Below are 24120 nucleotides of genomic sequence, written 5' to 3' on the forward strand. Positions count from 1 at the left end.
AAACACAGTCTTTGCCCCGTAGACTCACAGTCGGCTAAAACACACACAGACCAAAAAAAAAAAAAAAAAAAAAAAAAAAGTGGGAGGTGGAAGGTTGGAGCGTCTTCATAGGTTTGCTGTGATGAGACCCGGGACCGCCCGAAAGTTTTTTTGTTTGTTTGTTTAGCGGCAGTGGTGGGAGGGCACCTCCGGGTCACCCTTTCCTCCCGAACCTTTGCTTAACCCCTTGCCGCTCCGAACGCAGCTCAGCTGTCACCGGGAAGCCCGCCTGGAGCCCCGTTGGGCCCACGCCGCCGCAGGGCGCCCCCAAAGAGACGGAACTTCCCCCAGCACCTGCTTGGAGAAGGAGAGGCAGTCTGTCTGTCTGTCTGTCTTCCAGACCCGCCTGGGGACTCTTGGCCCTCTTCTTGGCCTCCCTGGGCTCAACCCTCCAGGACCGTTGGCGACAGACGCTCGGGTTACCCCCGAGCGAGCCGACTCCTCGGAGGGCTCCAGCGTTACCCTGCGCCGAACGGCTCTGGCACCACCTCCGAGTTGGCGGAGGGGAAGAAGCCGCACCAGGTCGGCTCTAGAGCTCGGGACGGAGGAGGGGCGAGGGGTGGGGGGTGGGGGTCCAGGTCCCTCCCCAACCGCAGAAATGGTACATATTTGCACATTCAAACCGCGGAGATCCGAGACGGGCGCCCGCGGAGACGGGAGGCAGCAGGGGACCTTCTAGGGTCAGCCTCCTCTAAGCTACACGGGATGGCGAGGGTAGTCGTGCGTCCCGGGACAGCGAGGTCGGGCAGAGTCCAATGCTGGACACTGGAGTCCGGGCAGGGGGGAGGTTGGGAGGAGTGGTGCGACCCTCTGTCCCCGCCCCGGGGGCGGAGCGAGGTTCGATCCTGCGGCGCTTGACACCCGCAGAAACCGTTCCAGGCTCTCCTCCCCAGCTCCCGCTTCGTCCCCGCCCCTTTCGAGGAGACTCGACACCCCCCTACCCCCCACCCCTCCTCTAGCTACCGACCTTAAGACCCAGCCTCGCCGGTCCTCTGGCCCTTGGGCCCCGGCGTAGGTGCAGGTGCAGCACCCAACCTCCTTCCCACCCCGGCGCATCCCGCTGGGCGGCCATGGCGCGAGGAGACGCCCCACAGGACAGGCGAGTTGGGGACTGGGTGTGGTGCGGACGAGCATCTGGGGGGCGGTGGGCAGCGAAGACCCGCTCCCTTCGGGCGCGCCAAGGCTCAAAGCAGAGTGGATGGAACTACAATTCCCATCAGCCGCCTCCCTCGGCTGCCTGAGCCGGAGTGATGGGGGTTGTAGTCCGCTCTCCGGAGGGGGCGACCTGGGAGGCGGGCGGGGAAGGGGGGAGGACAGACGAGGCGTTGCGTCCTCAGGGTGACCTTCTGACTGATCCCCACAGCTACCACCTGGTCGGGATCAGCTTCTTTATCCTGGGGCTGGGCACTCTCCTTCCCTGGAACTTCTTCATTACGGCCATCCCGGTGAGACTTACGGGCCGGAGAGCCAGCCCCATGGCTACAACCACCATCGCCTTGGACCAGAGGCGTGCCAGGCTCTTTGCACACCATGCCACCTTTGACTCCTCATTATGCCCGTTTGCGTGTTTGTCCGCTGAAGCACGGAGCCTCAGAGAGGGGAAGTGCCCCTCTCACGGATAGGCAAGGCCAAGCTTTCAGAGGTGCCCAGATCCTACCGGGGCAAGGCTATCAGCTCAGGGGGAGATCCTGTGGAACTAGCAAAGAGCTACCCACCCACCACCGCTGTTTGTGGCTGTTCCCTGTTTAAGTCATTCCTGGGCTAACCCACTCCAAAAGTGGGTTATCCAAGCACGGTGTACATTCATTCACCCACCAGTGATGTGTATCTGCTGGGAACCAGGCCCTGTTCTTGGCACTGGGGCTACAGGAGGAAACACCACAGAGGGAGCCTGCATCCACACGGAGCTTACAGTCTCTCGAGGGAAGACAGATACGTGTTCTTTTTAGGACTGGGTTATTCATATACATTCAGTTCAACAACTTTCCAGATGCCTCTTTAGTGCCTGGCTCTGTGCTGGGCCCCGGAGACCCGAAGATTAATAGACCCCTGGTCTTAAGAGGGAGCTGGGTGCAAAGAGCTATTAATAATGTAATATGACACTTAGCGTCCCAACCCTGGAGCAAAATCCAGCAGGTCCCCCGGGGGAGGGAGAGATTCCTTCTGCTTCACAGAAGAGGTGACTTGTAACTTGAGAGAAGGGTAGGCAAAGCATTGCTGTTTGGCCAGGTGATAATGGGGAGTGGGCAGAAAGGGCGAAGGCATCCAAGGTGGGGATGACAGCCTTGCAAAGGACCGGAGAAAAGGCCAGAGCCTGGGGTACCTAAAGCTTAGCAGCGGAGCACCAGATGCGGCACAAAGGGAAGGCTGGGGTCTGGTCCTGAAGGGCCCCAAATGCCGTTCTAAAACCTTGGGGCTTTGCCCCGCCATCGACAAGGAGCCGTGGGCAGCAGGGAGGAGGAGGTTAAGCAGAGGCTGGACAAATTACGTGTTCTAGAGAGGATGCAGTGGGTCAGCACCTAGGCCAGGACCTGGCTTACAGTAGGCACTCAGTGAATCCTCAGGAATCTAGAAGCTGCTGAAGGAGTGGGGGATGGAAGCTGGAACCTGGGCACTGAAGATTCAAAGATGGAGCAAGGCCCAGGTTGGGGGTTCTTAGGGCTTGGGCTCTATCCCAGACTTCTGCTGTTCAATTCAGTGCACATTCATCGAGCTCCCACTGTGTGCCAGGTGCTGGGATTGGTACAAGGACAGACAGTTCCCGCAGACGCTAACTGAGCAATCCCAAGCCTGGGAGGAGGCAGAGGGGCAAGGTGGGAGGTGGGGGTCCTCAGGGTGGGCTGGAGGGTGACCCTGTACCCCACCCCCGGCATCCTGCCAGTACTTCCAGGGGCGGCTGGCAGGGGCCAACACCACCGCCGGGACCCTGGGCACCAACCACACGGGCCCTGCAGACACTTTCAACTTCAACAACTGGGTGACACTGCTGTCCCAGCTGCCCCTGCTGCTCTTCACACTCCTCAACTCCTTCCTGTACCAGTGGTGAGAGACCCCGCCCCTCGGGCTCCCCAAGGCCTCCCTCTGTGGTCCGCCCCCCCACACGCTGCTCCAGCTAAGGAAGCTCCATCTGGGCCCAGGACAGAACTCCCATCCCTCCTCCACTCCCCCTGCGCATCCCCTCCAGTTCCCCCTGTCCAGCCCTGGCCTCAATCTCTTGCCCACCTCCCCCCTGACTGGCTGGGACCAGCTGAAGCCCTCTCTGCCCCTCCTCTGAGCAGCATCCCCGAGACGGTGCGGATTCTGGGGAGCCTGCTGGTCATCCTGCTGCTCTTTGCCCTGACGGCAGCGTTGGTCAAGGTGGACATGAGCCCTGGGCCCTTCTTCTCCATCACCATGGCCTCTGTCTGGTTCATCAACTGTGAGCACCACTGCCCCTCCCCACCTCCCCACCCAGGCCACCCAGGGCTTTAGCACAGACATTTCTTTGTAAGTGAAAGGGCCCCACATATCCAAGAAGGGAAGATGGCAGCTTTTCTATCCCTGATGAGAAATCAAGGCCCAGATAGACAAGAAAAGTCACTTGTCCCAAACCCACAGTTACCTAAGATGAGGCCTCCTGGCCCCAGGCCCGTCGGACCTATGTCTACACAAGAGCAGAGGAAAGAATGGGGGCTGATACACCAGAGTGCAAAGAGTCTCATGCCTGCCCAACCTAGTCCAGAGTCTGCCGACACCTCCTCCAGGGAGCCTCCAAGTCCTGCCTAATTGAGCTGCAGCCCCCACTCCTATCCCTCCACAGCCTTCTGTGCAGTTCTGCAGGGCAGCCTCTTCGGGCAGCTGGGCACCATGCCTTCTACCTACAGCACCCTCTTTCTCAGCGGCCAGGGCCTGGCTGGGATCTTCGCTGCTCTTGCCATGCTCATGTCCATGGCCAGTGAGTGGAACTGGGTGGCTGGAGGGCAGGGGTGGCCTCTGGGATTCTGGGAGAAGAGAGCGTGTGTGAAGAGCGAGATGCCTTAGGTTCTGGTAGAGATGGAGGTGATGGGAAGCTGGGGGTTGGGTTTGGGGACAGGGAGTAGCGTTCTTGGGCTCCACAGTGAGAGAAGGACCCGGTGAAGAATGGGTTAACACCGGGCCAGAGGCAGGATTTCTGAGGCTGACACTGGCCTGTGGCAACAGCCTGGAGTTGAGGGAAGTGGGGACAAGTTTGTGATTCAGAAAAACTTGGTCCAAATCCTAGTTCCACGGCTCCCCAGCCAGGGGCATTGGACAAGGCACGTCAGCTATGTCAGTTTTCCCTTCTAAATGATTCCTACAGCTCTGTCCTCATATTGTAAGGTGTATGCAATAATAATGAGCATGTAATAGGTGCTCAACAAAAATGACAAGTAGTGAGGAGTGAGAGAAGCAAAGGGAGGGGCTGGGCTGGGGCCCTGCACAGGTTCCTGAGTTTGTCAGTGAGCGGAAGGGGAAGAGGCTGGGAGGCGAATCTGAGAAATGCATGCTGGGAAATGGGACAGGAGGCATGAGCCCCTGAGGGAGCCGGTGGGACCAGCCCTTTCCATTCTGCAGCTGAGGTTTCTGCACAGGTGGCGTGGATGCCCAGACCTCCGCCCTGGGGTACTTCATCACACCCTGCGTGGGCATCTTCATGTCCATCGTGTGTTACCTGAGCCTGCCCCACCTGGTGAGCCTGGTGTTGGGCTCAAGACCCCACTTCACAGCCTCTTAGCAATAGCTCCGGGTCTGAGGCCCTGCGAGAGGCCAGGGGAGGAGGAGGGGACCTGATCCCCAAAGGACTCAGGCACTGGGGGGACTTCAGCCTCTAAGTCGACAGGTGGAGAGGGATCTGGACACCTCAGCCAAGCCAGGTGGGGCCAATGCTTTCCTTCTGCAGGAGTTTGCACGCTACTACCTAGCCAAGAAACCATTGCAGGAGCAAGGTCAGGAGCTGGAGACCAAAGCTGAGCTCCTCCAGTCTGGTGAGCTGGGGACCCTGCTGGGCAGGTGGAAGACCCAGGGGAGGCTAACGCTACCTCCACAGGGAAGCACCTTCCCTCTGTCCCCGTCTAGCCCCCCCCCCCCCCCCCCCCCCCCCCCCCCCCCCCCCCCCCCGCTCCCAGTAGCCTTGTGTGAGCAGACACAGAAGATCATGAAGGGAGTTCAGTGGGAGTAAAGTCATCCCTGTTGCCTTTTGGGCATCGGTTTTCTCCTTTATAAAATGGGGAGACAGTAGAGCTGCAGCTCATTCTGGATTGAAATGCATCTGTTTGAACCCTGGTCTCACAACATCTAAACTGCGTGCCCTTAGGCAAGTCACTTAACCCCTCTGAGCCGCAGTCTGTTTATTTGCAAAGGAGTAGCAGTGAAATAATGCATCTAAGGTGCTTAACTCTGCTTGGTACATGCGTGTGCTTCCTAATAGTAGCTTAGCATCTTTGTAGTTAATTCTCTTTGCCTGTATCTCGGGCTAGAAGCGGATCACTTGTTTTAACTGCTGGGCATCGCCCTCCATCGAGCCTGGCTGTCACAGGCACCACCCTGCCCTCCCCTCTTGCCCCAGATGAGAAGAACAGCATTCCCAACAGCCCCCAGAAGGTAGCCCTGACTCTGGACCTTGACGCTGAGAAGGAGCCGGAGCCGGAGCCAGAGGAGATCCAGAAGCCGGGAAAACCTTCAGTTTTCATTGTCTTCCAAAAGGTTTGGCTTGGGTATGGTCCCCAACTATCATCCCTGGGGAAGAGAAAGCTGCTCTCTCCAACCCTCTCTAAAGACCCTTAGAATGGGATGGGGCCTTAAGACTCATGTCCGATTCAAGGGACCAGGGTCTTAGTGGGCCAGGAACACAGTGAGGCCAGGCCCCCAGTGTCCTGTGCCCGGCCAGTGCCTGGGGGTGGGGCTGCGTGTTGGGCCCTCATCCGCACCGCCTGCTTACACCCCTGCCTCTGGCTCCCAGATCTGGCTGACGGCGCTGTGCCTTGTGCTGGTCTTCACAGTCACCCTGTCCGTCTTCCCCGCTATCACAGCGATGGTGACCAGCTCCACCAGTCCTGGGAAGTGGAGTGAGTGTTGGGAAGCAGAGCGGGGCAGGGCAGGGAGTGGGAGGGAGGAGGGAGGAGGAATGAAGAGGAGGAGGAGGGAAGGGGAAGGAGGGACCGGGATGAGCCCTCTTTCTCTCCCAGGTCAGTTCTTCAACCCTATCTGCTGCTTCCTGCTCTTTAACATCATGGACTGGGTGGGACGGAGTCTGACCTCTTACTTCCTGTGGGTGAGCACACCTGGGCGGGGTGGACCTCACGGTTTCAGGAAGCAGTTGGAAATCAGAGGGTGGCAAAGAGCACAGACAGGTGATTTCCCAAAAGTCTGACCACTCTAAGTCTGGTAGCAGAAGAGCTGGCCAAGTGGTAGTGAACACCTGGCCCCTGGAGGTATGCAAGCCAGGGCTTGGACTGTGAGCTCCTTGAAAGCAGAAACCACAACCCAATGGCCTGTGTCCCCAGCATCCAGCCCAGAACCCAGCCCTCAGTGCTCAGAGACTGTTACATGGAGGTTCCTGTATCATAGGAGAGGTTGGACAAGATTCTAGGGTTTGACTGCTTTTAGCCAAGGTGCTGCTTCTTTAAATGAAATCTTCTGAGGAGATACAATAAATAAAGGAGATGGAAGAGGAGCTGCTCTGATCCAAGCTAGGATGCGGCCTGGATCCCCAGCTTCCAATCCCATTCAGCAACTCCCTCTGCCCCCAAGGGGTCTGTGGAACCCCCAAGGGTACTCAGAGGAACCCAGCTTGAAAACCAAAGATGCCATGTAAGGTCTCTTCCAGTTCTGCCACGGAGGAGCCCACGCTGGAACTCAGAGGGGCAGGGGTGAGCCCCAGGCCAGTCCTTAATGTCTGGGCGGCCTTGGCCCAGCCCCTCGCTCCCCAGAGGGCCGAGGGCCGGGTCCTCACCAGCTCCTGTAGTCACAGGTCAGGGGGAGGGAGTGACGGAGTCTGGCCGGGACGGGCTCCCAGGGGCCTCCCTCACGCCGGCCTCTGCCACAGCCCGATGAGGACAGTCGGCTGCTGCCCCTGCTTGTGTGCCTGCGCGTCCTGTTCGTGCCACTCTTCATGCTGTGCCACGTGCCTGAGAGGTCCCGGCTGCCCGTCCTCTTCCCGCAGGACGCCTACTTCATCACTTTCATGCTGCTCTTCGCGGTTTCCAACGGTTACCTGATGTCCCTTACCATGTGCCTGGCGCCCAGGTCTGGGGGGTGAGAGGGCAGACGTGGGCATGGGGAGGGGGGCCAGCTCTTTGAATGGGACAGCCTACGGGCCAGGGTCCACTCTGCTTCCGGCCAGCCCAGCCCCGGCTGTCTCGAGGGGCCAGCCACTCTGTCAGGTCAGGCCTTACATGCTGAGCTAGACCCGGGGCGGGAAGGGAGAGGAAGCCCCAGCCGGGAGGGTCCTGCCCATCACGTGGCCCAGACACTGACTCTAGGGCCTTGTCTCTGGGCCTGTTTCCCCACCGGTGAAACGAATGGGTTCAGCCATCCTTCCATAGAGCCCAGCTACTCCCCCCAAATCCTCACTTGAAGGGGAGCTAAGGTTTTGATCAAAAGTGGGGGGTTCATGGACTATTTACACTAGAGGACAATGGAGCTGAGAATCCAGAGAGAGGAAAGGTGACAGGGACGACCGGGCTGGGGACATTTTGTCAAGAGGGAAGGCAGTGGAGTCTAGAACCCTGTGATACCGGACTTGGAGGGCCTGAGAGATGTCCTTGTCAGTGGCCTCATTTTACAGATCAGGAAACTGAAGTGAGGTGTCCTGTTGGCACAGGGTACTGGGGGGCTGGGTCCAGGTTCGGCCCGATGTTTTCTAAGAGCCCCTACTCCTGTGTGTTCTAGGCAGGTGCTGCCGCACGAGAGGGAGGTGGCCGGCACCCTGATGACCTTCTTCCTGGCCCTGGGGCTCTCCTGTGGAGCTGCCCTCTCCTTCCTCTTCAAGGCGCTGCTCTGAAGGGCTCTGTCCGGGGCTCGCCCACAGCTCTGTCTTCACTACCCCTTCGGAGCTGAGACCCCGTGCAGGGGGAACGGCGAGCCAGGCCCAAGCCTCTGCTGGGCTGGTGCCCCTGGGTCTGGAAGTGCCAGGTGGAGGCAGGCGCTGCTCTCCTTCCCAGCCTGGTGTCCGTCTGGGGCTGCAAGGAAGAATTCACCAGCGGCCATTCTAACCCCTGCCCAGCAACGGAGCTGAAACACACAGACAGACTGTTCAGAGGCCCACGAGACCTCCCTGCACAGGTGCCAATCGGGGAAAAGAGGCCCAAGGACCATGGCTCTTCCTCCCCATCAAGAGAACATTTGTTAATCTCAAGAGACGCATTTGCTAATCCGTGGGGACTGAGGCCACCAGCGAGGGTCTTGCCACAGCTGTGGCTGGTGTGGCCCAGCCTCAGGTTCACAGTGGGAGTGGGGGGCCAGCCCAGGGCAGGGGCTCCCCCGCCAGGCCTCAGCAACTCCACCATCAGATGTCTCAGACCCCAGGGCAGAGGATGCCTGGGAGGCTGAAGGCAGCAGGGAGAAGGAACAGGCATTAGGGATCTGAAGGTACTCAAAGGACCCTCCGGGCCTCAAACAGTGTTTGTGCCCTGTCCCCGCTCCCCAGGACCCAGCTGGGCCTGGGTCCCGGAGCCACGGGTGGCCTACATGCGTGCACCACACTTGACAATTTGCGAAGCTCTTCTACACCCCTTCTCTCACTGAAGACACTTGAGGGGAGCCAGGCAGGGACTGTGCTGTCCCTTTGTATGGGCGAGGAAACCGAGTCTCAGGGGGAAATGACCTGGTCCATGGCCCAACCGGGACCCAGCCCCCCACCTCCCTCCTCCCTGTAGGTGCTGTTCTTCCTGCCCACTGCCTGCTTCCCCTTCCCTCACGAGGCTCCAGGCAGGAGTCCTAAGCACTTGCTCTGTATTTTTGCTGTTTTCCTTCCAAACCTGCTCCTGGATCTAATAACAACCTTCTTCATTTGTATAATCAATTCACCGAGTCTTTATTTCCAAAGTGCACTGAGCTCTATCAGCTTTGATAAGCTGGGTAGGGTAGGGATGATTGTACCCATTGGACAGATGGGATGACTGAGGCCCTGAGAGGGGCAGGGATCCGTGGGCATCCCTCTGCTGGGCCCTCGTGGCCACATGATGGCCTGTGCCGCTGGGCAGAGCACCTGCTGCAGGGACAGCTATTGCTCCCTCTCCACTGCTGTCCTCTGACTCCTCAGGCTCCCTGTCTCAAAAATGGAGCCTCAGAGAGGCAGAGAGCCCATTTCTGAGAAGGATGGAGGAAAGGTCTGCTCCACCACACACCTCTACCACCCTGCCCAGCCCAGAGAACAGCAAAGGTTTTTGCTTTTAAAGGCACCGGCCTTTCTGTCCACTTGCCCTCCTGCCTTCCATGAACGTTCCCTGAGCAGCTGTTCATGTATCAGGCGCTGAGCCAGCACGGGGCCCCTGCTCAGAGGTAAGATGGCCGATATGAGTTTGGTAGCTGAAATAAAGCCACAGGGGAGACCCCAAGTGACCACTATTTCCTGTGCCCTGGCTGGTCTGGTGACCCTGAAACAAAGAAAGGAGACACGGTCCCCGCTCCCGAGGCCAAGGAAGCAGAATGTAGCAGGTGATGCGGTCCGTGAGGGCCCTGCAGAAGTACGGAATGTAAGATGGCATTCCGCGGAAGCTCTGTAGGCACTGCTGGGCCTCAAGAGAAGAAAAATGAGTTTCCTGGGCTGAGGTGGGGGAGGGGCATCCCAGGCAGAGTCACCAAGGAGGGTGAAGACATGGACACAGAACACTGAGGGGACAGTGGGGACTTCTGGTGGGGGGTGGGGGGCGCCCCTAGGATGTGAGAGAGGGTGAGGGGGAGAGGATCAGGCTGCAGCAGAGGGCTGGGGACAAATGATGAAAGGCTTAGTGACCCCCCCAAATAGGGGGTTAGACAGAGGAGGAGATCCAGGAGAGAAGAGGGTGGTGGCCTCTTCAGAGGTCATTTAACTCAGCTAAGTGTCCAACTTCAGCTCAGGTCATGATCTCATGGTTCATGAGTTCAAGCCCTGTATCAGGCTCCGTGCTGACAGCTCGGAGCCTGGAAACTGCTTCAGATTCTGTGTCTCTCTCTGTCCCTCCCCCATTCTCTCGCTCTCAAAAATAAATAAACATTAAAAAATAATTTAACCATATGCTGTCTACCAGAAACTCACTTTAGAGCAAAAAACACAAGTAGGCTGAAAATGAAAGAATGGGAAAAGGTATTCCATGCAAATTGTAACCAAAAGACAGGAAAGGTGAACATGCTAATATCAGACAAAGTAGACTTTACATCAAGCATTATTTAGACGCAAAGAAAGGTTTTATATATTCATCAAAGGGTAAATCCTTCAAGAAGGTATAATAATTATAAACATATACAAACTTAACAACACAATCCTAAAAGAATATTAAGCAAAAGTGGACAAATTTGAAGGCGAAATACACACTTCTACAAGAATGGTTGGAGTTGGAGATGTCAATGCCGCACTTTCAACGAAGCACAAAACAACCAGACAGGAGATGGACAAGGACAGGAGGACCCAAGCGCACCACAAATCAGCAAGGCCAAACAGACACACAAACTACCAACGCTGATTAAAGAAGAAATAGCAAGTCTGAACCTACTTCTAACAAGTAACAAGATAGAATCAGTAATCAGAAATGTCCCGACAAAGAAAATTCCAGGACCGGACTACTTCACAGGCTAATTCTACTAATCATGTAAAGAATGAACAGACAGCAATCCTCTCAATCCCTTGCAAAAAATACAAGAGTGGGGAAACACTTCTTAACTCACTCTCTGAGACCAGCACAGCCCTGACACTGAAGCCAGAAAAAGACATTATAAGAAAACTTAATAACCAATATCCCTTATGAATATAGATGTAAAAATCTCAACAAAACGCTAGCAAAGGGAACCCGTAGCTCATTAAAGGGATGACCAAGCATCATCCACTCCAGAATGCAAGGAGGTTCAACATACAAAAAAACAATTAATGTAGTACACCACATCAATAGAATGAAGGGGGAAAACCACAAGATCATCTCAACTGATAGAGGAAAGAAAAACATGTGACAAAACCCAACACCCTTTCAAGATAAGAGCTCTCAACAAACAAGGAATAGATGGGAACTTCCTCAACCTGATGAAGAACATTTATGAAAAATCCACGAGTAACATCATATTCAATGTTGGAAGACTGAAATCCTCTCCTGAAGATCAGGAAAAAGCCCGCTTGTTTCATTTCACCTATTCAACTTTGTACTGGAAACTCTAGCTACGGCAATTTGGCAAGAAAGAGACATAAAAGGCATCCAAATTAGAAATTAGAAAGGCATCCGAATCAGATAATACAATACACACACATAGAGAAAACAAATTCTGAAGAATACACCACACACACACACACACACACACACACACACACACTTACAGCTAATAAATAAATTCAGGGGTGTCTGGGTGGCTCAGCTGTGCTGACAGTTCAGAGCCTGGGGTGTGCTTCAGAGTCTGTCTCTCCCTCTCTCTCAGCTCCTCCCCTGCTTGTGCTCTGTCTCTGTCTCTCTCTTTCTCTCAAAAATAAACATTAAAAAATAATTCGGCAACACTGGAGGATTCAAGATCAACACACAAAATTCAGTCATATTTCTATACATACAATTCTGACACCAATTCTGATGTGTGGGTCTTCCCCCCACACCACGCAGTTCTCTGACACCTGCTGAATGTCCTACAATGGAACGCAATTCTGACACCATGTACCTGGAGAAAGCATCAGATCCCATGCTTGCTGGCTCAGTCCCACCCACCACACTGCCTGTCCTTCAGATGCCATTTGGAAGTTCAGGTTATTACCTGTGCTTCTGACCAACTGGCTATAAATCGTAAGTTCTAGAAGCCTCTTCAGTGGATTTGATATTTGGTAGAGCAAATCACAACGTTCAGAGAAACATTTTACTCGCTGGTTTATAGGTTTATCATAAAAGGTTATATAAATCAGGAATGGCTAGATGGAAGAGATGCAGAAAGTAACATGTGTGAAAAGCAGACCCCTTACTAATGGTTTTCAACTCTGGTCTTTGGATCTCTCGTGCCCTACTCCGTCACAGACATGTCCCCAGCCAGGACTTACCGCCCACAAGAGCAGTCTGTAAGCCTTCCTCTGGGCTTTTTATGTGGTTTTCCTTGATCTTGACACCTCGGTGAGGCCCAGTCACTACTTTTCAGTCTCCCCTTATGCTAAGGCCACTGGGGGACCCTTCCAAGCTTCTTACTCACTCATTCAACAACCACAGATTGCTGCCTGCTCTGTGGCCAGCACTGTGGTGCGGGGGGCGGGGGGGGGGGGGGGGGGGGGGGGGGGGGGGGGGGGGGGGGGGGGGGGGGGGGCGGGGGGGACTGTCAGCAGTAGCCTGGGCGGATGTTCAGTGGAGGTGGAGTTGTACGAGCCCTGCAGATGAAAGTCAAGTGCTCAGAGGGCCAAGGGTGAGCAGTGAAGGGGCAGGGCTGAGGCTCTGGCAAAGAAAAACTGTTTGCAAAGGGTGAGCTACTCTTACCTTCTGGCTGATTGTCACCCTGTGTAAATGCAGGCCTGGAACTGCCAGATCTTTCGGAATTTAACACAGAAGTTGGAAATGGGGATTTTGCGTGAAATCTTCTGATTCACCAAAGTTAACAACTAACGTGACTCAAATGGTTATTTTCAACACCGAGCAGCCTAAAAGCACCAATAGCCCAATAGCACTATTTTCAACACCAAACACCCTAATAGCACCAAATCTGACATTTGAGCTTCGGTTTGCAAGGCTTGTACTAAAAGGATCTGCACATTCATTTCTCCTCTCTCCCAGTACAGGTGAAAACCTTCCAAGATAGTGCCTGTCAGTGTCCTGCAGGGCGCCTAACAGAGCCCCTGGTGCAGAGCAGGCGCTCAGTAGGTATTACTGCTGGGATTCCAGAATATCGGTCCCCTGGTCACTCTTCGATTCTACAACCTTGGCTTCCCCCTGCCTGTGGAGAGGTGGGGCAAACCTTGTCCTGGCCATTGGAGGCCCTTCCAAGCCCAAGATTCACAGAGGTCAAATAGTTACTAGGTATAAATTAATTTAGCGGTCGAAGTACCTGCCCTTTCCCCACATACGTTCCTCTTCTAAATAGTCCCTGGGTCAATTATTTCACCAACACGTATTAAGCGCCTTCTGTATACGTCGGCTAGTGTTTAAATATTCTAGACCTCCAGTTCAAATGTGTGTGTAAGGAAGTGGGGAGAAGTGTGCGGGCACAGGTATCTGCTCTGGGAGAATTGTTAGCGGGAGGGGAATCAGTGGGCTGAAAGGGGTAGTAATTTAAGTGCTCAAACACACACTATCACACTCCACCGCTTCAGACACTAGGCTGGCACCTCCCGAGGGGCTTCTCTAATTACAGCAGATAATATATTGGTTCTCAATCTGGCAGCAGCCAGAATTCCAATTCGGGTCTTCTAGGTGCCACTAAACCTCTGGCCCCCTTCTACCCGAAGGCAGAAAAGTACACCCCTCACCTCGTGTAAAACGCGACCGACGAGGATGGGATTCGAACCCACGCGTGCAAAGCACAATGGATTAGCAGTCCATCGCCTTAACCACTCGGCCACCTCGTCCCACGTAGGGCATCGCCTTCCACACACCCTTATCTCTCGTCTCTTCCGCACCTTCCGAGCCCTCAGTATCCGTTCTTCAGCATGGATTTCGTAGGTGCTGGTGGAAGGAGAGACGGCGAAAGGAAAGGGGCTTTTTGTGTTCCTTCCCGCCCGCCGCAGCCGCGAACCCGCGCCATCCTCCACCAAGTTGCAACCGAACTCTGCCACGGCTTCCCCTCCCTAAGGCGGGGGCGAGCGCGCCGGGGTGTCAGAACGCGCCTGGTCCAGGGGGTCGCGCACCGACCCGGAGGGAGGGGTGCATCTCTGGGAACCCAGCAGGCGCGGCCGCGGGTACTTTCAGGGTTTGCAAAGCGCGGCGCGGCGGCAGATGCAGTAGCTCCTCCTCGCGCGTAGGGGGCGATCTGGCGCACGCCGAGCCCCTCTCGGGCGGGGATGCTACTCGGGGCTCGGCTCGCCTCGGCTCGCTTCGGCTGCGCTCGGCAGGCTGCGGTAAATCCGGGCTTGCGGCGGCTGGCAAAGGCTGCGGCCCGGTGGTCCCTGCTGCGCGCTCGGAGCCCCGAGAGCCATGCAGATGTCCTACGCCATCCGGTGCGCCTTCTACCAGCTGCTTCTGGCCGCGCTAATGCTGGTGGCGATGCTGCAGCTGCTCTACCTGTCGCTGCTGTCCGGGCTGCACGGGCAGGAGGAGCAAGACCAGTATTTCGAGTTCTTTCCCCCGTCCCCGCGGTCCGTGGACCAGGTCAAGGCGCAGCTCCGTACCGCTCTGGCTTCTGGAGGCGTCCTGGACGCCAGTGGCGACTACCGAGTCTACAGGGGCCTCCTGAAGACCACCATGGACCCCAATGATGTGATCCTGGCCACGCACGCCAGCGTAGACAACCTGCTGCACTTGTCGGGCCTGTTGGAGCGGTGGGAGGGCCCGCTATCCGTGTCGGTCTTCGCAGCCACCAAGGAGGAGGCGCAGCTGGCCACGGTGCTGACCTACGCGCTGAGCAGCCACTGCCCTGATATGCGCGCCAGGGTCGCCATGCACCTTGTGTGCCCCTCGCGCTATGAGGCCGCTGTGCCCGATCCCCGGGAACCGGGGGAGTTTGCCCTGCTGCGGTCCTGCCAGGAGGTCTTTGACAAGCTAGCCAGGGTTGCCCAGCCCGGGATCAATTATGCGCTGGGCACCAATGTCTCCTACCCCAATAATCTGCTGAGGAATCTGGCTCGTGAGGGGGCCAACTATGCCCTGGTAATCGACGTGGACATGGTGCCCAGCGAGGGGCTGTGGAGAGGCCTGAGGGAAATGTTGGATCAGAGCAAGCAGTGGGCGGGCACGGCGCTGGTGGTGCCTGCCTTCGAGATCCGCCGAGCACGCCGCATGCCCACCAACAAGAACGAGTTGTTGCAGCTCTATCAAGTAGGCGAAGTGCGGCCCTTCTATTATGGGCTGTGCACGCCCTGTCAGGCGCCCACCAACTACTCCCGCTGGGTCAACCTGCCAGAAGAGACCTTGCTGAGGCCTGCCTATGTGGTTCCCTGGCAGGACCCCTGGGAACCATTCTACGTGGCCGGAGGCAAGGTGCCCACTTTCGACGAGCGCTTTCGGCAGTACGGCTTCAATCGCATCAGCCAGGTGCCCATAAGGGAGAGGGCAGGGGAAACGGGGCAGGAGGAATGGCGGGCTCTGGTAGCTCTGAGTAGTCCTGGCCAATGAGGAAGGACAGTCATAGTTCAGGAGGTGGCTGGCTGGTATGGAAGATCCAGGACACCTCCAGAGGAGTGGGGACGCTGGAGAGAGGCTTTAGGGATGTCGGTCTTGGCACTAGAAATGTCATCCAACTTCGCTGACCTGTCTCTCCCCCAACAGGCCTGTGAGCTGCACGTGGCAGGATTTGATTTCGAGGTGCTGAACGAAGGTTTCCTGGTTCATAAGGGCTTCAAGGAAGCTTTGAAGTTCCATCCCCAAAAGGAGGCCGAAAATCAGCACAATAAGATCCTTTACCGCCAGTTCAAACAGGAGTTGAAGGCCAAGTACCCCGACTCCCCTCGTCACTGCTGAGCCCTTCCCTCCCCTAGTCGGAGAAGTCTCAGTCTCTTCCCTTTTTAGGCCGTCCCTCAGGCCTGACAGGGGTAAGAAATGTCATGCCACTTTACAGTGGTAGCTGTGGTGTTGGAACACTGGACTTGAATATGGGGTGCTGGGATCAAGTCCTAGCTTTACCACTAACTAGCTGTGTGGCCTTGAGCAAATCCCATTTCCTCTCTGAGCCTCAGTTATCCCATCTGTAAAAAGGGAGGTGAAAAATACCTACCTCACAGAACTGTTGGGAGGCTCAGATGAGATGCTACATGTGAAAACATTCTGTAAGCTTCGTACAAATGTGAAGTATTATTAATATTATTACAGTATTGTTATTATTATTATTAACAATCTTGGGTGGGTGGGCGTAGGAGAGCAAAAAGTATGAATGGGGCAGAGCTAGTAAGTCTGAGTCCTTAGCGAAATGAGCTTTTCGGAAAGAAATCGGGTGGAGGCATTGAATTTACTTTTTAGCTTTTGGGCAGAAGCCTAAACTTCCTGGTTCTTCCAGGCCTCCGCCTTCAGGAGCTCTGGAGGAAGGAAGGGTCTGCAGGTTCTTTGCCAGATCTGTACCCTCGAACAGGCTGGGCTGGGTTATTTGCGTACCGATGACCATATGTAAATAAATGAGTGTTCACACCTACAGTTGGCTCCATTACTCTCCTGGACCTGGCGTGCAGGGGGTGGGGTCCTCTCTTAAAAGGGGTTCTTCCCTTTCACGCGAGGGGCGGGGGGACGGGGGAAGGAGGTAACTACGGACCAAGGGGCGCGGACACAGAGCACGAAAACCACAAGGGCCTTCACCCGCCGAAAGCCTGCACGACTTTCGGCCGGTTGCTATGGAGACCGGCCCCGCGGTATCCCGGCATACCTAGCCCCCAGTGGTCCAATTGTGAGCTCCGCGACGGGCACCTCCTGATTACGTATACGGAAGTGCGGCAGGCCCCGCCTCCCGGAGAAGAGGGAAGGGTGCGACGCTTCCGGGAGCCTGGCAGCAGTGGGCACCTCTTGGGGAGTTTCAGACGTCACCCGGAGGCCCCACTTCCCGCGGTGCGTAACGCTGCTCATGGCTCCTGTCTGGCCAGCGGGTCGGAGCTGGCCCAGTCAGGGTGGAAGCGGAGACTTAACCGGCCGGACGCGTGTGGCGTCGCGGGGCCGCCGCTGGCCGCCGTAGAGCCAGTGATTGCCCCGCCCGCGGCGCCGGCGCAGACGGGGATGGAACCGGGCGGGAGACTCCGGGCGCACCGCGCCGCGGAGGCACTGGGTTGGCTTCCTCGAGGGAAAAGAATCGGCCTTCCGTGGAGGTCTGACCTCGAAATGCTTGCTCACTTTCTAAAAAATATAAATTAAGTGTGCACAGCGCTTTACAATTTTCTTTTCCATCCTTTATCCGTGCAATCTTTACAACACTCTTATAGCAACGGTCGTCCTCTTTTTGCACCCGGGGTAAGGAGGGGAGGTTGTGATTTAACTCACTCGTTAGAGTCAGAGACAACTGGAGGCAAAGTAAATATATACATCGAACAATGAAGGATTGCAAAACTCGGGAACTGCAGGAACTGGGGCTTGACAATGGGAAAGATGAGGCTGGTTTGGAGAGGTGAGGGTTTTCAGGTCAGGTTCAGACCATTTGTGACATCATTGAGGAATGTGACTAACCTGTCCTGTGAGCCAGTGATTTTACACAACTAGAATTGGTATCAAGCAAAGTTAACAATACTTGGTGGGTTTACTACCACTACGGGACCCTGGGGCAACCAAGAAATAAATGCCTGCCCTGAGAGAGTGTGCTTTAATTTTTTTACTGTTTATTTATTTTTGAGAGAGCAAGAGCATGAGCCGGGGAGGGTCAGAGATAGAGGGAGACACAGAATCCAAAGCAGGCTTCCAGCTCTGAGCTGTCCGCATAGAGCCCAACGAGGGGCTCAGACTCACAAACCATGAGATCATGACCTGACCCAAAGTTGGACGCTCAGCTGACCGAGGCGCCCCAAGAGTGTGCTTTGTTTAATTTGTATTTGCATATCCCCTAGCCATGAAGTGAGTACTGTGCCGGTGGATAAGGTATACGCACACCCGTGTTCCTGGTGAGGCTTACAGCCTGGTTGGGCAGACATGGAAATGGACAGAGACAACATGTAAACTAATAGGGCTTCCCGTAGGGAGTGGTGTCTGCGGGCGTCTAAAGGACTACAAAGCCGTGCCCAGAGAAAGTGGAAGAAATAGAAGCTTCCAGTGGGCAGAGAGACCAGCTGTTGAGAGGACTATTCAGTCTTCCTCTTAAGTGACCTCTAGGCAGCATGTGGCCCTGTCACCGCACCTTCCTCCTGCAAATCTTCCTCCCCATGACTGAGTTTTTCCTCCTCCACATCTTGCTAATTTCCTTCTCCTTTGCAGGGGTTTCATCATCTGCCCCTTTGGTGACCCTGGGAGTTCCATCATGGACTTCTCCACACATTCCTCCCTGCTGGTTGCACCCTCTCCCAAGGCCTGAAGAACTCACTCTATGCTGATGACCATCACATCTCTGCAGCCCAGACTTCTCTCTGAGGCTTAGACTCCTGGGCCCCCAATCCTGCTCTTTCTCTCGTTCTGGGGGTCTTTGTCCATGCCATTCACTGTGCTTGGAAAGTTCCGTCCCCAGCCCTCCCAGCTCATCTGTCTGCACGCCCTCACTGTTGGAGCAAGCTCAAGGTTCTAGTTCGGTGTCTCTCCCATATGTCCCCTCCTCCCCATCTTCCCTCTTACACCACAGTACAGTCCACTTCTTTGCCTCTCTCTCCCAGGAACCTGTGAACTTGAGGTCTATCTCAAGTTGTTTATTTGCCCTGCTGTGCACAGCATATGCCATAGTGTCTGATGGTACCTGGCACGTGTTAGACCTTTAATAAATATTAGATGAGTGTATAAAAGAAGGAATGGTTAATAGTGGTCATTGTTGCTGAGAAGTCAACTAAGATAAGCACGAAAAGATACTGGCATTGGGCACAAGGAGGTCGTTGCTTAAGGCCACATGATTCGCCTCCGCCGAGACCAACACCAACGATAGAGAAATGGAATGGGACACCCTGGGGGACGAAAGAGTAGGAACAGCCAGAGCCTTGAGAAGTGTAGCTGTGAGGCGGGAGATGGGGAGCGGTTAAGGAGAATGGGGCAAGGTCTTGGGTTCCTGCTGTTTCTAAGTGGGGGTAGCACCTGACCACGTCCAAAGTTTCATGGGAAGGAGCGATCAGGAGGGAGAGTCGGAAAAGCAGTGGAGATGGGGACACTGTTAGCCTGAGGCTCCAGCGGAAGCAGAAAGACGTGGGTTCTGACGCAGAGCTTGGTGGGAGGACAAGAGGATCGCAGAATGTTCTCCAAAGGAAAAGTGAGGTCATTCCAGGCAGGGGTGTCCGCAGGAAGGTGTGGAGAGAAGGAAGGACTGGTGTATATCACGACTGAGCATTAGATGGTGGGGGGAGGGAGATGGACCAGCACAGCCACAAATTTGGGCCCCGTCCCAGAGGCAGTGGGGAACCCATCCTTGGTGTTTTCCATCTTCTGGACCATCAGCTGGTGTGCCGCAGACTGGGGTCACCAACAATGTCCAAGAATGCGAGCGTTTCTATGGCTCCCAGGCTTCTGGGAGATGTGCAGGCAGGGCTTGGTTTGACCCCCTGCAGGGCCACTCTCCTGCTGGGAGCTCAAGGAGGGGCAAGTGACCGCCCCCCTCCTCCTCCCAGAGCCCAGATGCCTGTCCAGCCTCCAAGCAAAGACACAGAAGAGATGGAAGCAGAGGCTGATTCAGCCGCTGAGATGAATGGGGAGGAGGAAGAGAGCGAGGAGGAACGGAGCGGAAGCCAGACTGAGTCAGAGGAGGAGAGCTCAGGTGAGTACCCCTCAGGCGCGGACACCCCCCGCCTGCCCGCTCCGCCTCAGCCAGCCCTGACCGGCCTCTTGTCCCAGAGATGGACGACGAGGACTATGAGCGGCGTCGCAGCGAATGTGTCAGTGAGATGCTGGACCTGGAGAAGCAGTTCTCCGAGCTAAAGGAGAAGTGAGCAAGGGGCGCCCTGGGGGGGGGGGTCTTCGGGCTCCGGGGGTGAGGAGGCAGTGGGCCTGGTGCTGGGTGGGGGCGGCCGAGGGCCTCACATGCAGGGTCTGCCACGGAGCAGGCGCTCGGCCCCATGTTTGATGGACAAACACGTGCTGCCTTTTGCCTCCCAGGCTGTTCAGGGAGCGGCTGAGTCAGCTGAGGGTGCGGCTGGAGGAAGTGGGGGCTGAGCGAGCCCCTGAGTACACAGAGCCTTTGGGGGGGCTGCAGCGGAGCCTCAAGATCCGCATTCAGGTGGCAGGTCTGCGGGCTGTCCTGTGCTCTGCACCCCCTCCTTCTTTCTCTGCCAGCGCCCATGGCTCCCTGTTCCCTTCTCTTCTCATCCCTACCGTGCCTGGCCCTGCTCCTGGCTTCCCCTTTTGGATGGGGGGGTGGGTAGCTGGCCAAGGAAGGCCTCCCATCTCCCTCCCACCTGCAGGGATCTACAAGGGCTTCTGCCTGGATGTGATCCGGAATAAGTACGAGTGTGAGCTGCAGGGAGCCAAGCAGCACCTGGAGGTGAAGGGGGCTGGGTGCTGGGGGTGGGGGGGGCTAGCGGACATGGCTGGGCCTGGGGGCCCTACTGAGCCGCCCCTCTCCTTCCAGAGTGAGAAGCTGCTGCTCTACGACACGCTGCAGGGCGAGCTGCAGGAGCGGATCCAGAGGCTGGAAGAGGACCGCCAGAGCCTGGACATCAGCTCTGGTGAGGCTGCTCGGGCCCTGCTCTGCCCATGCCCCCCACCCTCACCCCCCGCGGGGCCTCTGCTGCCCTGCTTGCACTAGGGGGCATGGGGGAGATCCTGCTTCTTGGGGTCACTGTGGGGACTAAGTGGAACCAGGCACAGAAAGGACCCGGCCTGGTGCCTGGTGGACAGTGGAGGCTCACAAAGAATGGGTCGCCGAACCCTCCTCAGTCCCTGCTCTCTTTCCAGAACACGAGGTGTCATTCTGACGCACCCCCCATATAATAGCCACAGTCCCTTCTGTGTCCATGATGCCTGTGTTCGCATGGGGGCCTAAAGAGGCCGGAATTGTCATTGTCCCACTGTCCTCTAAACAAATGAAGAAACTGGGCTCACCAAAGTGCAGCGACCTCTCTCCTCGGCCTGTACAGCTATGCCCTCTGGACCTGAGCTCGGCTTCCACGCCCCAGGCCGGAGTACTCCCAGCGTGCTCCCCGCCGCCCGGGGGGGCCATGGGAGGCGGAGGAGGGTCAAGGCTGGCCTGTCTCGTGCAAGGGGCCCAGGCTCCGAGGGTAGGGTGCCCTGGGAGCGCCAGCGCCTTGTCCCTAACTCTGGGTCTGGGGACAGAGTGGTGGGATGACAGACTGCACCCCGGAAGCAGTGCAAAGACTTGGGACTCTCTGCCGCCCAGCAAGAGGAAGAAGGCGCCTCTCGTTTCTGGTATCCTTCCGCCCATGGCCGCCCAAACTGGACAGGCCGGCAGGGGTAGCTCCCGGCAGGGGGAGGGGGTGGAGGGACACGGCAGACAGAGTCAGAGTAGACGCATTTATGGTCGTTTGGCCTCATGTGGGCCTGTCTAGGCAAATTCAACCGTCAGGGAGTTTTTGTAAGGCCCTGGGTCTCCTGGCCTGTGTGGACCACAGAGAAACAGAAGCATCCACTCAGTGACTTCCCATAACTTCCTGAGTGGCGTCCTTTGAGGCCCTTTTGGCTTTCCTACAACATCCTGTCCTGTACAGGTCCCAGACTTCCCACCCACCCCCCGCCCCCACCCCCACCTTCTCTAACTTTCCACCCTTGGATTTCCCACAACCTCCCCAACGTGTCCCAGACTTTCCCAGCACCCCACGCACCCCCACTGTCCACCCTCTGAATGTTTTGCTGCCTATCTCTGCCCGTCCGGTGCTTGTCTCTCATGTTACCTCCTCTGTGAAGCCTCCCTTGGTTTCCCTCTAGTGGCTATGGCTTCTCTCCCCCCTCATCACCCCCGTGGCCTAAACCGGGGGCACCCACATCCCGTCTAGGAATAGTTGCCTGTTACCTTAGGCATGAGCTCTTTCAGCCCAGGGCCTGCTGGGCCTTTAACCTGGTGTAGTCTGGCACGGACTTGAATGGAAGTCTCATGCCCCCTCCCCATTTGGGGTGTCTGGGTGTTCTTGGGGCCTCAGGTTCTCTGGACACTGGCTGCCCGGTGATGACGGGGAGGGAAAAGACAGGGCTGCAAGGCCTTGAGGATGAATGGAGGTGAGGGCATGCAGGTGTCAGGGACAGAGGACAGAGGACAGAGCAGATGGTCCCCAGAGGGACCAAGGGAGGGTCATCTCCACGATGGAAGAGACTGGAATATATGTGTAGAAGGGACCGGGTGAGGGGACAGCAAGACCCCTGAGTGGGTGGGATGGGTGTCAGCCTGCCGACCTTTAAACTGGAGAGAGGAGGTGGCAGGAGCAAGGGCGGGTAGGGGTGTGGCTCCATACCCCCTATAGGCGCCACCCCATGAACCTCGGAACGGAGAGGTAGAATGGAACGGAGAGGTAGAACGGAGATGTACGAGGTGGAGCCTGCTTTCTAACCCTGATCCCAAGCCCCTCCCCCAAGCCGAGGCCTGTCACCCGCCCCCTCCACTGGGCTTCCTGCTTTCCTTGACCCCGCTGCAGGTCCTTACATCGTGTACATGCTGCAGGAGATCGACATCCTGGAGGACTGGACGGCCATCAAAAAGGTGGGGCCGGCACCACTTGCTTCTGCTCGCGCTTCCCGGACACCTGCTTTGGCCTCGAAGGCTCACCACACGGGGGCTCCCTGAGGGCCTGGGGCTCTGCTCCTCCCTCTGCACCTCCTGCCTTCAGCCCAGGTCCCCTGGCATTGCTGTCAGCTCACAGGCCCCCCGTTGCCTGAGGCTTCCCTGCAAGAGGGACCTTTTAGTCTGTGTCGGCCCCTTCCTCATTCCAGGGCAGGCTTTGATGGGACGGGAGGGAAGGAGGGAGCGAGGGAGGGAAGGCAGCAGGGCTGGCCTGACCTGGCCTCTGACGGGAGACCACCTCACAGCCTTGCCTAGAAAGGGTTTTATGCTCCCCACCCGTGTCGATGCAGCACTGACCCAGCAGCCCCCTGCCCCAGAGAGGCTGATGTGGAGGAGGACCCTGGCCGAGCTGGAGGCAGGCTCTCAGTGGGTGCTTTTCTTCTCACCCACCCAGGCTAGGGCAGCTGTGTCCCCTCAGAAGAGAAAAGCAGATGGTAAGAACCACGGGAGCTGCTCTGCCTCCTGCCGCCCCCCGCCCCCCGAAACGAGCCCAGAAGGAGGCCGTGCTGTGTCAGATCCGCGGCCTCAGTTAGAACGGTCTGGGTCTGAGGGCACTTTGGGCGTTTGGGGAGCAGGAGCCAGGGTGGGGGGTGGGGACCCTCTTGGTCGATGGGGCTAGGGGATGGAGCACCCCTGCAACCAAGACTGGTCAGGGAGGGCTGGAATGCAGGCCCCAGCAGCCTACCTGGTGGGCCCGGGCTGTAGAGCTGCCCAGGGCCAGACCCAGGCTGCTCCTCCCAGCCCCCCACACGCAATGGTGCTCCTCTCTTCCTGGTTCACCTTCTCACCGGGGGCGCACTTTCCCCCCTCCCGCATTCCCTCAGGACCGTGACCCTGCTGTTCAGAGCCAAAGGGCCCCTCAGAGCAGCTGGCAGCAACCTCAGGATTTGCATCTTCCTGCTGTGGGAAGGCGGACTTACAGAGCCCTCAGGGGCTAGCCAGCCGCTCCGCTCCCGCTCCCGCTCCCGCTCCCGCTCCCGCTCCCGCTCCCCGTGCTGCTGCTGGGCCTTCCCCTCCAGCCACCACTGGTCTGGACTCCTCCACCCTCCTCAGAGGCCTGCACTGCTGTGGCCCAGAGCTGCACTAGCCAGCCACGACTGTCTCCTCTGTCCCCAGTGAGCCCACCACCTCCCCCTCCCGAAGGCCAGCCTCCTCTGCCCTCACAGACAAAGAACGTGGCTCATCTAAAGCCAAAGCAACATCCTCCCTGCTGACCTCGGACCAGTCACTGAGCCAGTGATCTGGGCCCACTTCGTGGGAACTATGAGCCAGAAATTCTATTTTGGCGGCCCATCTCTCCTGGCTGTTGCTGGAGGTGAACAGGCAGGCTCCCCCAGTCTTCACAAGGAGGTTCTTGGCATCTGTCTCCCAGATTTCAGGGACTGGAATTAAAGCCTTTCCTGGGACCCTGGCATGACCTCTGCGTGTCTGATTTACCTTGCAAGGGAATCAGGGCTCCCATGGAGTGGG

At 57.0% G+C, this 24120-nt stretch overlaps 3 protein-coding genes and 1 non-coding gene across 11 annotated transcripts; 3 read left to right on the plus strand and 1 right to left on the minus strand.

Moving 5' to 3' along the window:
* Window positions 1-867: 867 nt before the first annotated feature.
* SLC29A2 (solute carrier family 29 member 2) lies at window positions 868-9058 on the plus strand. Of its 3 annotated transcripts, none has more exons than XM_029915110.1 (12): window positions 868-1138; window positions 1403-1484; window positions 2921-3081; window positions 3318-3457; window positions 3839-3973; window positions 4629-4726; window positions 4937-5021; window positions 5603-5739; window positions 5996-6101; window positions 6222-6307; window positions 7199-7290; window positions 7927-9058. In XM_029915110.1, exons 1-12 carry the CDS (start codon window positions 1110-1112, stop codon window positions 8036-8038), a joined length of 1263 nt encoding a protein of 420 aa, XP_029770970.1. In that variant the 5' UTR covers window positions 868-1109; the 3' UTR covers window positions 8039-9058. The 3 variants fall into 3 exon arrangements, with proteins under 3 accessions (XP_029770970.1, XP_029770968.1, XP_029770969.1); XM_029915108.1 differs by having other exon boundaries at window positions 872-1138; window positions 7082-7290; XM_029915109.1 differs by having other exon boundaries at window positions 874-1138; window positions 7082-7281.
* A 4604-nt stretch (window positions 9059-13662) lies between these two features.
* Window positions 13663-13744, minus strand: TRNAS-GCU. The gene has a single exon. It is a non-coding gene; the product is annotated as a tRNA-Ser (tRNA).
* Window positions 13745-14200: 456 nt separating this feature from the next.
* On the plus strand, window positions 14201-16457 carry B4GAT1 (beta-1,4-glucuronyltransferase 1). Its single transcript, XM_029956554.1, has 2 exons — window positions 14201-15365; window positions 15600-16457. Exons 1-2 carry the CDS (start codon window positions 14310-14312, stop codon window positions 15789-15791), a joined length of 1248 nt encoding a protein of 415 aa, XP_029812414.1. The 5' UTR covers window positions 14201-14309; the 3' UTR covers window positions 15792-16457.
* Window positions 16458-16734: 277 nt separating this feature from the next.
* Window positions 16735-24062, plus strand: BRMS1 (BRMS1 transcriptional repressor and anoikis regulator). Of its 6 annotated transcripts, none has more exons than XM_029956555.1 (11): window positions 16735-16862; window positions 18210-18506; window positions 19535-19680; window positions 19758-19848; window positions 20019-20146; window positions 20324-20403; window positions 20491-20587; window positions 21195-21287; window positions 22505-22569; window positions 23045-23084; window positions 23475-24061. In XM_029956555.1, exons 2-11 carry the CDS (start codon window positions 18421-18423, stop codon window positions 23480-23482), a joined length of 834 nt encoding a protein of 277 aa, XP_029812415.1. In that variant the 5' UTR covers window positions 16735-16862; window positions 18210-18420; the 3' UTR covers window positions 23483-24061. The 6 variants fall into 6 exon arrangements, with proteins under 6 accessions (XP_029812415.1, XP_029812419.1, XP_029812420.1 ...); XM_029956556.1 differs by lacking the exon at window positions 16735-16862 and adding an exon at window positions 16894-17116; XM_029956557.1 differs by lacking the exon at window positions 16735-16862 and adding an exon at window positions 17132-17258.
* The last annotated feature ends 58 nt before the right edge of the window (window positions 24063-24120 follow it).

This window comes from Suricata suricatta, chromosome 11, assembly GCF_006229205.1.
Source record: "Suricata suricatta isolate VVHF042 chromosome 11, meerkat_22Aug2017_6uvM2_HiC, whole genome shotgun sequence".
In the NCBI taxonomy this organism is placed as follows: domain Eukaryota; kingdom Metazoa; phylum Chordata; class Mammalia; order Carnivora; family Herpestidae; genus Suricata; species Suricata suricatta.

What these genes read in the sequence shown, in the direction of transcription:
- SLC29A2 (XM_029915108.1), top strand. Translation starts at nt 1,110, where the DNA reads ATGGCGCGAGGAGACGCCCCACAGGACAG. An exon ending in TGACCTCTTACTTCCTGTGG is followed by an intron (nt 6,308 to 7,081) that starts GTGAGCACACCT and finishes CCTCTGCCACAG; the next exon opens with CCCGATGAGGACAGTCGGCT. An exon ending in CTGGCGCCCAGGTCTGGGGG is followed by an intron (nt 7,291 to 7,926) that starts GTGAGAGGGCAG and finishes TGTGTGTTCTAG; the next exon opens with GCAGGTGCTGCCGCACGAGA.
- B4GAT1 (XM_029956554.1), top strand. Translation starts at nt 14,310, where the DNA reads ATGCAGATGTCCTACGCCATCCGGTGCGCCTTCTACCAGCTGCTTCTG. An exon ending in GCTTCAATCGCATCAGCCAG is followed by an intron (nt 15,366 to 15,599) that starts GTGCCCATAAGG and finishes CTCCCCCAACAG; the next exon opens with GCCTGTGAGCTGCACGTGGC.
- BRMS1 (XM_029956555.1), top strand. Translation starts at nt 18,421, where the DNA reads ATGCCATTCACTGTGCTTGGAAAGTTCCGTCCCCAGCCCTCCCAGCTC. An exon ending in GAAGGCGCCTCTCGTTTCTG is followed by an intron (nt 21,288 to 22,504) that starts GTATCCTTCCGC and finishes ACCCCGCTGCAG; the next exon opens with GTCCTTACATCGTGTACATG. An exon ending in ACTGGACGGCCATCAAAAAG is followed by an intron (nt 22,570 to 23,044) that starts GTGGGGCCGGCA and finishes TCACCCACCCAG; the next exon opens with GCTAGGGCAGCTGTGTCCCC.